This window comes from Myodes glareolus, chromosome X (assembly GCF_982192425.1).
Source record: "Myodes glareolus chromosome X, mMyoGla1.1, whole genome shotgun sequence".
NCBI classification, from domain to species: Eukaryota; Metazoa; Chordata; class Mammalia; order Rodentia; family Cricetidae; genus Myodes; species Myodes glareolus.
The window spans coordinates 117,517,193-117,531,236 of NC_142053.1; the positions used below are offsets into that span (position 1 = coordinate 117,517,193).

General features: G+C 41.7%; 1 protein-coding gene across 15 annotated transcripts in view; it reads right to left on the reverse strand.

Annotated features, from left to right (window-relative positions):
* Window positions 1-12,677: 12,677 nt before the first annotated feature.
* The window catches only part of Sh3kbp1 (SH3 domain containing kinase binding protein 1), a 337,525-nt gene continuing 336,158 nt past the window's right edge, over window positions 12,678-14,044 (reverse strand). For all 15 annotated transcript variants that reach the window (XM_085684713.2, XM_085684711.2, XM_085684710.2 and 12 more), the window contains one exon: window positions 12,678-13,703. In XM_085684713.2, coding sequence (XP_085540839.1) covers window positions 13,662-13,703 — 42 coding nt within the window. In that variant the 3' untranslated portion in view covers window positions 12,678-13,661. The remainder of the gene's footprint in view (window positions 13,704-14,044) is intronic.

Below are 14,044 nucleotides of genomic sequence, written 5' to 3' on the forward strand. Positions count from 1 at the left end.
GTGGAGGTGGCTTGTCCAGACAGGAACTCCCCCAACAACCAGGAATAGGGAATGGAGAGGCAACCCAGGGCTTCTTGGACTCAAGGATTCAGGAAATGCAGTACAGGAGAGCAGGGTTACATACCCCCTTGACTCTGGGTAGGACTGAGCAAATTAAGTCAGGCCCACTGAGTTCATCAGGCATGGAGAAATAAAAGGAGGCTCTGTGGAAGAGTTCTAGGATATGGAAACGGAGTGGCTTGGAGTGAATAACCAAAGATTGCAGGGAGCTAATTCAGTTAATGCCTCCTAGCCACGCTTTGTACCAAACCTTGATCTGCAGAGGAAGCAACTGATAGAAATGCATGGAACCATTTCCATGCTGTATTAGACCTTGCTCATGTTTGACTTTCGGATCTTCTTAGTTGTGAAGTTCTGGGGTCACCTGACACTTGCTGAGGACAGGTGACAACAGACTTTCAGAGTGTTTCACCAAGGTTATGTTTGTTATAGGACCGTGCTTCAGGATGTTGTCTTGTCCCACCCATCCTCTGGAGAAGATTTTTTCATATAGATGGCATGATGTTAACCTCTGAGTGTTTTGCAGATTCATATTTGGAGATAAAGAACAGGTACATCTAAAGGAACAATGATGATGGGCGATCTACACTAGGTGCAGGACCTGGCATAACTATAAAATTATTGGAGGTATTGTAGCCTGGTAAGATGTGATGATACCTGACAATATTATTGACAAAATCCTACAATAGCTTATGCCTGTAATGTAAAGGACTTATAGGAATCTGGGGGGGGGGCTCTTGAGATAGTTGGCAGATTTTCACACCCCATCCTGTCCAAGATGCCCATCCTCTGTTTAACTTGATAAAGAGTATTGTACGGGATTGGGGCAAAAAGACTCAAGAGGCCTTTGTGCAGGACAGGCTAAATAGCTGTGTGCCTTATTACCCCAGTGTTCGTTCCTGTTAGGAGTCACCAATTCAGAAGGCTTAGAGCAAGAAGCTATGGCAAGAGCGACCTGAGCAAATGGTTCCAGCAGGACTCAGTCATTGAAAGGAGCAGAAACTTGGTACACAGCACTAGAACAATAACTGCTACAGCTGTATAAAGCATTACAATAGGTGGAATCCATAACTGGTTCCATCTCTATGACTGTAAAAATAGCTTACACAATAAAGGGTTCTAAGTTCACATCTGGTGCTGTAAGCCAGGACCAAAAAAGATGTGGCTGGGTAGGTTATAGGTTCCAATAGGGAAGCAATTTCTATCCTTTTAACAAACCGATGTGGCTATCAAACTTCCTTTTAAAAATTTCTGTTTATGCCCATAGATCACTATTGCTGTTGGCCTCGACTCATAATCTTGAGAACAAGTGATGCTTACTGAGGCACAATGGCCTAGTTCTTAGCCATATATGACAACTATAGTCGCCCCCTCCAAGGATCAGGGATCATTGCCAAAGAGGTGCAGAAAGAATGTTAGGAGCACTGGGGGCTAGGGATCAAATGCCCTGTAGCAGTTTTCCTAAGAAATTGAAACATTCCATGTTCCAGGCAAGCTCCATAAACCAGAAGGCAAACAGCTCAAAATAGCATCAGGAGCTCCCTGAAGCTGACTAGACTCACTAGGCCCCTCCTTTCCAAGAGTAAACAATAAAGGAGAGAAGCTGAGAAGAAGACTCTGAGAGTAGACCAAAGTCCGGAAGAAGCAGAAACCAGCTAAGCTGCCTGGAAGGGGTTTACACCAACTTGAAAGGACCCTCTCCAACCTGCTGAGCTGCCTGTAGGCAGTGTAGTGTGACCCAGGTTCCCAGATTTTGTGAGCTGTCACCTATGCTGTGGTGGGCTTTGGTGACACAGCTGTCTTTGAGCCATTTCGGTTCCTGTAAGGAACCTTTCACCTCTATTTGAGTATAAAACACATTGGTTAACTTGTTCATCCTGGATTGGGGGGAGGGGCTTGTTCCTGCCTCAGAGTTTGTTGACTCCTCATGGGAGGCCTCACCCACTCTGAGGAGGGGTTGGGGGGAGGAAGGTGTGGGGAGCAGGAGGAGAGGAGGGAGAGGGAACTGGGATTGGTATGTGAAATGAGAAAAGACTGTCTAAAAAACTCATTGGTTTACCAAGTTGGACTGTGGTGGTGTCTGCATGTTAGGCTGCTGTGGGCTCACTGCCTGGGAGGGTACTGTGTCTGTGTTGTATCTCCCCAAGAAAACTCTTGTCACACAACAAGGGACAATTTTTTATTTTTCTATTAATAGATAGCATATTTATCCAAATTAATTTTTTTATCAAATCTAAAGGACCTGAAATTTTTCTTTTTAAAAACATTTTATAGTCTTTAGTTTTACATTTAAGACCATGATTTGTTGGAGATAATTTTTGTGTAAGGTATGAGGTTTAGACTGAAGTTGATTTATTTCTATTTTTTAAATTAAAAATAGATTATTAGCTTATACAATACATCCTTCCATTCCTCCCAACTCACCTCCCACCTCTCCCCCAGATCTACTCCCCACCCATCTCCAGGAAAGAGCAGGCCTCCAAGAGAGAACAACCAAGCACAACAAAACAAAATACAGTAAGCCAAGACAAAAGCCCTAATGACGAAGTTGGACAAGGCAACCCAACAGGAGGGAAATAGTTCCAAGAGCAAGCAAGGGAGTGAGAGACACAGGGCTCCCACAGAGTCCCACAAAAACACCAGGGTAATAGTTAAGACATATAAGCCAAGGACCTGGTGCAGACCCCTGCACCTGCAGGCCGGGTGCTTGCTGCTTCAGTCTTTGTGAGCCCAAGTGAGCTATTCTTAGTTGATTTAGTGGGCCATGTTCTCCTGGGTCTTTCCCGCTTCCCGCCCCCCCCCCCCCCCTTACAGTCTTGATGCCCGTTTGGTGATTCCCCAGAGTTCCATGGGGAGAGGCCCAATGTAGACCTCCAATTTGGATTCTCTTTCCGCATAATGTCTGACAGTGGATCTCTGAACCCGCTCCTATCGCTGCTGGAGGAAACCTCTCTGATGATGATAGGACAAGGCTCCAATCTGTGAGTACAGCAGAATATTATTAGGAATTGTTTCGTTGATTTTTTTTTTTAGACCAGTCATGTTTGGTTTTAACCTAGGTCTCTGGGATAGCCAGCCTCTGGTTCCTGGCCCTCCGGGCAGTGTCATAGGCTCCTTTATGTGGGAGTGAGCCTCGAGTTAAATCAGGCCTTGGCTGGCCACACCCACAAGTTCTGTGGTACCATTGCCATAGGACAGATTGTAGGTCGGGTTTGGTGGCTAGGTTGATGTTTGCTTCTCTTTTGGTAGCCTGAAGTATACTTTCCCACACCAAAGAAACCAGAACGTAGCAGGAAAGGCTCCTTGCAGGCACTTAGCTTAGCCTCTCCATGTCCAGTGAGCTATATGGATGTGGTCCTCAGCAATGGGGTCCCATTGTCAGTTTGCAGAGATAGCAATCCTCTGTCCTAGCATCAGCCTGGGTTGTTTGGGGGGATCTTCATGGAACCCCCTCAGGCAACAAATCAACCAAATGCAACCCAGTTCCACCACTTGAAACCTGAAATTCATTTTTATTTCGATGTGTGTGTTCAGTCGCTACAGCACCAGTTGTATAAACTGTCCTTCCTTTATTGTGTTGCTTCATTCTTTAGTGGAATATCAGTTGTACATATACATGTGCAAAGATTGGCTTTTTTCCCCTCTGTTCTACTCTATTGACCTGTATATGTGTCTATCACTCCATCAAAACATATAATCTCCATTCTGTGTTTTGTTCATCTTTGTACTCAATTTATAGCTCTTAAAATATGATTGAGTGGCAATTTCTTGTATTTGCCTTTTCTGAGATTGTTTTAGCTCTATTAGGACCTGTGTCTGACCATGAAACCCAATATGGACAAGTTCAACAGAACCGCCATATATGGGCTGCCCATGCTTGATTCAGCATTGCCAGGAATTTGAGGAGATATGCCTACAATTTTGAAAGGAATTATAATAAACCGATAGGTCAATTTGGGCTGGAGAGATGGCTCAGTGGTTAAGAGCACTGCCTGCTCTTCCAAAGGTCCTGAGTTCAATTCCCAGCAAGCACATGGTGGCTCACAATAATCTGCAATGAGGTCTGGTGCCCTCTTGAGGAAGAGACCTGGTCAGTCGGCCTCATCAACTTAGACCACAAAACCCAAAATGGACAAGTTCAAAAGAACCCCCATATACAGGATGCCCATGCGTGTGTCAGCATTGCCAGGGCATACATTTCATTCATTCATTTTTCATATGGCATTTGGAGAGAGATGGCGTATTTGTCATGTTGGGTGAATCTGCCAAAGTGGGAACATAGTCTGTTTGTTTATTTACTCAGATCTTGAGCTCTTTCATTAAAACGTCCTAATTTTTAGTATAAAGATCCTCTCTACAATCTTTAAAATAATTGTAAATGGTATAACAATTAGCGTTAACTTCAGCTCCACATGCGCACTGCTAGCATAGAAGGATGCAGCTTTTGTATCGCACAACCTTGCTGAGCTCAGTTCTCAGCATAGGTGGATTTTGTTTTGTTGGAATGTTTTATGTAGACATTCCTTTAATCTCCAACTAGGGACAGTTTTATATCCTCTTTCAATCTGTATTACTCTTAGGGTTTTTTATTTTTTTGCCTTATTACTGCATCAAAAGCTTGCAGTAGTAAACTGGAAAGGAGTAGTGACAGCAGGCATCCTTGCCTCATTCCAGAAACTAGGTACAGAATTCAAGCCTTTAACCCAGAGTGTGACTTTAGCCATTTGTCCATTTGTTTTGACTTTTGTTTGTGCAGATGGCACTTACCGAGTTGAGGAAGTTCTCTTCTCCTAGCCTCCTTTCTATTTATCATGTTGGACAATGAATTTGTTCAAATGTTTTATGCATCAATTGATATAATCATATGAATTTTCCTCTTTAGGCTGTCTATATTTTTTTCATTATGATTTATTCCACTAGAGATTTAATCAGTGTATATTATACAAAATACTGGGTTTCACTGTGGCATTTGTGTGTGTGCACATAATGTGCTCTGATCACATTCATCCCCCATTCCCCTCTTTTGCACTCCCTCCAGTATTTTAATGCCATTTTAAAAATTAAAATATAATGACATCATTTTCCCCTTTCTCTCCAACAACCCCTCCCATGTACCTTCCCCATGCTCTTAAATTCATAGTCTCTCCCCACCTCCGTGTGTGTGTGTGTGTGTGTGTGTGTGTGTGTATTTCTAAATACATAGTTATAGTCTGCTCAGTCTGTACAATGTTACTTAAACACACACATACACACATTAATTTCAGGGATGACCATTTGGTATTAAATAACCAATTATAGAGTTCATCCTGGGGGGAGAATATTTCCACTTTCAGCATTTCTAAGTTGCCTGAAGTTCTTTTTCTGGGGTTGGGGACACATGAGATTTCCCCCTTCAACAATAGTGTTAAGATGGTTGATAGCTGTCATGTGGGGAATAGGAACCAAACTCAAGTCCTCTAATAGAACAGTAAGTGTTCTTAACCTCTGAGCCTTAGCTCTGCTTTTCAAATATTGACCTAGTCTTACATAGTTGAAATACAATCTACTTGGTTGTGTTTTATTATTATTTTTAGATATGGCTGATATTTATTTGCTATTTTATCAAGAGGTTTTGTATCTAGGTTCATGAGAAATACTAATCTGTAGTTTTAATTTTTTGTACTGTTTTTGCCTTGCTTGGGTATTAGGTAATACTCATTTCATGAAGTGGCATAGAAAGTGTTCAATTTTTATGTAAAATTGGTGTTACTTCTAGATTTGTTGGAATTCTCCAGTGAGACCATTTCAACACGGGCATTTCTTTTTCAGGGACTTTTAATTACGAGTTCAATTTTTTCTAATAAGACCCATTTCAGTTGCTTAATTTATGCTGGTTAAATTTGCTAGCTTGTGGTTTTTAAAGGTTAGGTTCAGTTTCTCTAAGATGTTGAGTTTGTAATAATGAAAGCTCGTATTGCTCTGTAGTGATACTGTTTCTTGATTTATTGCTTTATGCTTTCTCTACTTTATCCATAGAAATATTCAAGCCTACTGATGAAAACACTAAAGGTATTCTTCATTTGTGTTGCTATTTTTCTTTCTAGCCATTTGCTTCTCAATCTCCACGTCTGCTGAAACGACCTCGCGCTTATCTTGCATGATGTGTACTTATTTCAAGAGAGCTTTTGGGGGGTTTTGTTTGTTTGTTTGTTTGTTTAATAGCATACATTATCTTACATGGTATCTACTTATTCTACAAAAGATTTTTGTTGTTGTTGAATTTCATTTTGCTTGAGATAGGATCTTAGAAAGCCCAGGCTGGGCTCAGACTCACCAAGTAGCTGAGGTTGGCCTTCACCTCCCAACTTATTGGATTACAGATGTGCTCAACTTTAAATACTTACTTTTCATTTTTTAGAGATACTAGGGATTGGCTCCAAGGCCCTTTGCATGAAGGCAAGGGCTCTACTACTAAACTACATCCTCAGCCGTCCCCAAAGTTTTCAGAGCAAGAGCCATAGTCATTTCAAATTCTGATGCTTCCAGTAATCGTGCTGTTTCTAAGTCTGCCACCGATCACCGCCGTGTCTCCTCTGGCTGCTTTTACTCACCTATTAGCATACCATGTAAGCTTTTGTTGAAATCTGGACAATTTATACACAAAATTAATGACAACAATAAATTTTCAGTGCAGAACTTGGTGTTAATCCTCCCAGAAGATGGGTTGTGTGGGTGGCTAATATTTGTTTTTCTATGGACATCAGAAATCACAATTCTTGTAGGCCTCTTCCCCTCTTCTCTCATTTGTGTGTGTTGGCACTCAATTCTATTTATTTTAGACAAGGTTTCTCACTGGCTGGTGTGGGCCTCATCAATTGGCAAGATTCACTGGCCAGCAAGTCCTTGGGATTCTCCGGTCTTCCCAGCACTGGGATAACAGCAGAAACCATGATGCCCAGCTTTTTAGTGGATGCTAAGGATCTGAAATCATGTCTTGTGCTTAAGCAGTAAGCCCTTTACCCTATGATCCATCACCTCCACTCCTCCTTTAGTGACCTCTTTTGTCCCTTCTCTTAGCTTTGGATGTACCCTTTCTGCTGTTTTCTTGGAGGCCAGTTACCATGCTGGTAGAGCGTGGTGGCTGGGTTTGTTACTATCTTTAGAGTGCACAGTGGGCTTGTGTCTTAGGAGTAAAGTGCTTTTGCCCTTCCTACACGAATAGATTCTCTCCTCCCCCCCCCCCGTTCTGTTTCTCTAGCTTCAGTGAGCACTAACTAGTGTTTTACTCTATAAACCTGAAGTCCTTTTCCCTGCAGATTATAGTATACCTTTACATAAAATGGATGGGGATGGCTGAGTGAATTCTCTTCAGTTCGACTGCAGTGTTATTTCTTCAAAATCCCCGCCCCATCCTTATCTTTACCCTGTCTCTTGCTCCTTAAGGGAGCAGGGTCTGTGTGGATTTCTCCCTGTTCCCTGAGCTTTCTGTGACTTTCCCCAGGACTCCTGAATCCAGGCAAGGCTCCTGCAGGAAAGTCCAGGAAGGTACAGAACCCTCCCCTTTCCCCCATCTGCGGTCTTCAAGATTGGCAGTCTCAATCAAATCACACTCAGGCACCAGCAATTGGTCATATTTTCTAGCTTAGTTTTCTGCGTACTTCTAGGGCAGTGCCTCTCAACCTTCCTAAAGCTGTGGCCTTTTAAAATAGTTCCTTGTGTTGTGATGACCCCCCAACCATAAAATTATTTTTGTTGCTATTTCATAACTGTCATTTTGCTACCGCTATGAATTGTAATGGCTATCTGATAATGCCATCCCTGTGAAAGGGTTAACGCCAAAGAGGTCGAGACCCACAGGGTTGAGAAACACTGTTCTAGGGCATCTGGTGGCTTCTGCCCCTGCAGAGAATGCTGGGTCCTGTTCTGTGGACTTAAGTGTCATGTTTTCATTCCTACCATGATTTTCTTACTTACTTGATTGCTCCCAACTCCCACTTGACTCTAAGCTTCTTGATAGCAGGGACTAAACCCCTCATCATGTTGAACTCAGCGTTCATTGTGGTGCCTGGCACATCATAACCGCCTTATACATGTCAGATGAAAGATTCTTACATCCTCTGCTATATCCATAGAGAGACTCTTACACAGCCATTACAAATAGTTTCTGAAAACATCATGACAGAGATGTATAAAATAAAGCTATATATAAATAACTTCAATTTTGAGAGACCAAAATAATTAAAGGAAATTTCTAAATGAGCTTGTATTCCGCTTTTCTTTCTCTTCATATTTTTTATTTCCTACTTTATTAGCTTCGTGGCTAGAAAAAAAAAGCTATTGAGCCTACTGTAATAGCCATTGCTCTGGGTCTCTAAAGCTTTTTAAGAGATGGAGGTGGTGACTCATTTGAAAGGCTCTTGCTAACAGCAAAAGAAGCACCCTCCATCACCTTGAAACTCAGCAGTCTCAGTTCTAACCTGCTTGGTCTTTCTCGCATCCCACCTCATATCCGCAGCATTAAGAAAGTAAATTGGTTTTACTTCCAGATCTGAAGGTCTATTGAGACTTCTTCCTCTTTAGTCACATGCTTTTCTCAGTCCAGATTCAACTTCTCTGAGGAAATCACCCCGAGAACACCAGAACAATTTCAAAGCTCTCTCTGGGATCAAGGCAGGGAGGAAGGGTGAACATTTCTCATACAAGTTATTGTCCTTGAACATTCAATGGCAGAGCTAGCTTCAGCTTCAGCCAGCCCTTGCTTTGCTTAGACTGCGCATAATTGTGAAGCTTGGAAAGAATCCTTTTCCATTTTTCTAAGACTTCCCTACTTTTTTCTTTGGGAACAACCTAAAAAATAATGTTATTTCCTTGTCACTTTTGTGTTTGGTTTCATCATCTAAATTGGCTTAAAATTGGTAGACGCCTCATGAGTTATTTTTTAATTAATAGAAATAATGAAATCTTGCATTTCTAAGGCATCTTCCCACCTAACCCCAAAGCCTGCCAACAAACTTCTTTCCTGAAGAACTAGGTACAGTCTTTAGGGGCATGTAAGATGCAGATGTATTCAGGACTTCCTATCTGCATAATTTAAACTTGTTTCCATTTAAACAGAATGGCCCTATTGAGGTCAACATGTACCCTGTTCTAAGTTACTCTGTATTGCACAAAACTGGTTTTTCAGGCTGTGCCTTGCCCTGTGAGACTCCACTCTGGTGGTAGAAGATGACTGTGCACCCGGAGGGAATATTTGAACAGCACCCCCTGTCCGGCATCACCCACATAGCAGAGACTGATAAATAACTTACTCCTGAGAGTATAAGGGGTATACGTTTATTGGGGATGAGTTGAGAATTCAGGGACACATGAACATATTAGAATCACATCAGGGAAACCATGCTCAAGAACTTAAGGGAGACACTAGACTGAGGAACCCTCAGCTGTCACAGGGGCTTCAGCTGGGCTCGGTCCTTGCTGTTCACACAGCCTAATTCAGCGGCCATCTTCCTATCCTGTTTGCCCATCTGGACATGCTGTCCAGCCATCTGCCAAGTCCTTTGTTCGAACTTGTTCCTCCTCTTTCACCTCTGGATCTGGACTCAACTGTGCAGTTTCACTCTCCAACCTGTGACTAACAGCAGTCTCTCAACAGAGACTTCACATCTCTGTGAGCTTTCCTGCTTCCTGGGCCTCTGAACCTCTGGACTTCTCGGGCCTCTTAACAAGCATTGTTACCTGTGCACATAAATATGTTTATACATGTAATCTGTGATCCGAGAGTTAATAACTAAGACTGGAATATAAGAACTTGGGTTCATCTTGGTCAGGTTTATCAAGGAAAGTATCTGGTAAATTGCTGTCACCGAAACCACTGTACATTGTGAATTTGATAAATTCTGGCACCGTGGAAAAACAGTGGCAGAGAAAACTCCACCCTCTCTTGTCAAAAACTAGATACAACCAAATTACATTGTTCTATGGCTTGGTTGAACTATCCCTCACTGGGCATGGTGGCTTCCAGCTGTGGGGTAGAGCACTTAGTAGGCAAAGTACTGCTGCAAGCTTGAGGGAGATCCTGTATGAAAGCAAATAATAAATTCCTATCGCTGTGAATACCAAACTCACAAGGGAGCATACACGGCCACCGCTGTTACTAAGAACGGTCTGTCTTATTAAAAGTAAAAGACACAAAGACCTTGCGGGGAGCTGTATCTTCTCCATGTGTGGTCATTCAGTCCAGGAGGCACCTCAAATCTATGACTTGGAAACAAAGCCTTGTGAGCCAGGGACAGAATTCAGCATGGTAGGTGGGGGGTGGCTCATCTCAAGGGTCTTGATCTTCTTTATCAGTCCTTATACAACTGACATTGGTTTCTGGATGAGAAAGAGGGTCCTTTGCCTAGACCCTGCCAAGCTAGGTTTAGGAACAGCATCTCTATCACTCAGCCAAGTCCTGAGCACTCAACCTCCCCTCTGTCAGATGCTACAGTCAGCCATGCCGAACACCCTGTTACTCATAAGTGTGCTGTTTTGTTCCACTTTTCATTTGTACAGAACCAAAGGGAAATGCTTTTCATCAAGCCCTCTTAGTGCAGAAACATCTTGACATTACTTTGTATAAAAATAGCTAAAGGACTAAAACCTAATCTGAGGCAAAAAAAAAAAATGACTGCGATGACCTCAGGTTATAATACGAAAGTCTTTATGGAACCTGGAGATTATTTTTATACAAACCATGGCAACTATGAGCAATAAATTATATACCCTGCAGTCTTACCATAAAGGAACTGCTGGTGAAAGGAAATAAAACCACACCATTACTAACCACAGACAAATGTGACGATAGATACAGGATGTTCTTATTGGAGGAAAATGGATGATGTACTTGAATGTGCTGCCTTGAGGGCTGTGTACAAATAAAAATGGCTTTACACAATTATTCCAATAATGATAATTTAATGGTTTTTACACTGAAAAGAATTTATACCTAACTAGCACTTTATGCTTCGGTAGGAATGTAAAATCTAACAATTTAAAAAATGGAATTCACAGGCACAGATTTTTAATGGAATACTTCGTGTCTTCTAAGGACATTTCTGTCCGAGTAATCAAATTATGTAAAATAGAGAAAAGGGGTTTGTGTCCCAAGACATCATTCCTCTTGGGCCATGACAACTTTGAACAAAAATATTTTCACAAATTCTCATTTTAATCATCTTCTTTTACAAAGCACAATACGTAAGACTTTTCTAAATACAACTTTAGAAAATGAAGCAAAAAAAAATAATCTCCATAGATGCCTGGCTGAGTCCATGCTAAATGCAAAGGAATTTTAATTTTCAAAACAGTGATCATTCCACGCTTTTCAATATTCTTGATGGGTCCATTTGGTCAAGAGTAAAGATGGTGGCTGTTTGGGTAGTGGTTCATCCAGTTCTGTGATGCACAATCTTCTTGCTGGTTAGCCCAAAGGATGGTAACGAGGCTGGATAAACCAGCTCATTTCTCTATAATCACTTTCTCTCTGTCTCTGCACACCCCAAAAGCAATCCAATGCCTCTCTTAGGCGAAGACATCAGCCCTCTCCATTCCATGTTACCAGCACCTATTGAGGATGCTCCAATCTCTCAATTTCATTGTGAATGAAATTGACTCACTCTGTATAAGCATGCTATATCATCAATAGGAATTTTCGAACAAACAAATGAGAAATTCAGACATCAAGAATCTAGTCCTCACTGTTGTAATAGGTGGTAGGAAATCTCTGAAGGCTTCAAGTGTAATACGGAAAGGCTTAGCACAGTGAAGGGGAACAGGAATGCTTTACACTGCTTGTAGAAACCTTTTGCTCTTGGCCCCAGGCGCACTGAGACCATGGCTGCTGAAAAGGCAACTATATTAACACATGGGAATGAAAAATAATTTCTTTACACATTCCCTTCTCTTATTGTGACCCCACCAATGAAGGCTAGGGCACCAGGACTCTAAATACGTGGAGGGAAGGGATAGCCTCGAGCAGAAAGGACAAGTATGCAAGTGAGAACAAGGCATGGGGAGGGAGACAAGGAGAAAAAGGAAGAGACATTTATTTGTAATATTTGCAGTGATGAATAATGTGAGGGGTTTTGCATCATTCCTTCAGCGTCATCAATTCTTTCTTTGTGGTAGTGAAAATCTAATAATGTTTAGTAGTTTCACTATAAAATGCAGGAAATAGACAAAGCAGCAGTTTAGAAACACATCAAACATATTTGGGGAGCATTAAGGGGCCACCCTTAAGGGACCACCCATCAACAATCTTGCAGTAAAGGATGCCCCCCATTTTCAGCTAAGGATGAGAAAACAGTTACACAGTCTAAGGCTGAACTGTTCATGTACTATAAAGATAAAGCAGACAAGCAAACATCAGTTTCATTGGGAAAGAAACAGCAATTCCATAAGTGCAGGAAAGATCCAATAGCTACATTTCCACAAGACCCTCCTCCTGTTCTCCTGGATCTCAGGAGGGGGTTACAAGTGCGCAAGGCAAATGACACTGTGAATACAGTTTAAACAATAACACACACACACACACACACACACATACACACACACACACACGCATAACCCAGTGCAGGAAATAATCCAACTCCCCCCCGTTTTTATTTGCATTTTATTTTTATTTATTTTTGCTTTAATAATGCATATTCTGTTCACGCAATAGGTGTAAAAGGCAGGAAGCAGGGGTTTAACTTGGCTGATAAAACAATCAAGCTGGAATGACATTTCTAGTTTCATGAACAACCTCAAAGTAGGCGAAACTGAAAAGTCACAGCTGGTACCAAAGAGCAGGCCAGACTTCCCAGCTGTCTCCTCTTAGGACCTTTGGCTATGGTGAGAGAAGCTGCGAAGACAGCGGCCTCTAGTGGACAAGGATAAGTGGCTGATTTTTTTTTTTTCTTTATTTGGAATCATGGTAGCTGCATCACAAAAGCTCCAATCAAGAGGGTGGTAGAAAGAAGGCACAGATCATTGCAAATACCAGATTTTCTCTTTCTCTTTTTGTAAATATACCATCATATATAAGCTAAAATTTCTCTTCGAGTGGTGGGGGTCGGCTGGCAGGGAAAGGGAAGGGTTGGACCTCAAATTGCATATGTAATAGAATTCTAAAGGGGCATACAAAGCCAGGTGGCATTCATTCCACCTGCTTTTGACTAGGTTAGCACAAACATTAGGGGCATCTGTGACAAAACACGGTTTTAAAAAAAATCATAAAATTATAAAGCCTGTAAACGAAGAATCTGAAATTACATTTTATTAATGGAAAATATCATCAAAATAGTACTACTCTGGACTAAACTGCCTGAGTTTTCATTTCGCAGGAGATCTCAAGGTAGAAAAGCCTTTAGCACAATTGGCTATGAATCACAACCACTGCCAGACCCAGGACGACACCATGGGAAAGAGTCTCCTCTTGGATGGAATTTGTGTTGTGCTATCAAGACTTTTGTGCTAATCATTCAAACAGGGACATGTTGAGGCAAACCTTTAATCTTTTGGCACAAGATGATTTTGGCTGGGGCAGAAAATTTGAGTCTCGGACTCAGGGTGAAAAATGTAACATCTCAATTATCAAGTATTCATTTTGATTGAAGAGCTTTCTTTATGTCATTTACTTCCATCTATAAAGAGGGGAGAAAGCAGCAAACATAAGCATCATGAAATGGCTGCACTTAGAGAAGCTGAAAGATAATTACCCTCATCAATGCAAAGAAAAGACTCAAGCTGGCAATTTTAGGGATGAAACTGGTAAAATGACATCTGAATTAAGAATTGATACCAATGCCAGAAACAATATAAACCTAAAAACAGGCACTCCCGTACAGTACCCTGGCAAATAGTGTGCCTAGTCATTCCCAGGTTCCTAGGCTCCAAAGCTGACCAAAAGCAGCAATGACTCTAGATTCGTGGCCAGAGGGTAGATCAGGAAATGAAGACCCTCTGAGAGTGACCCTAAAAAGTA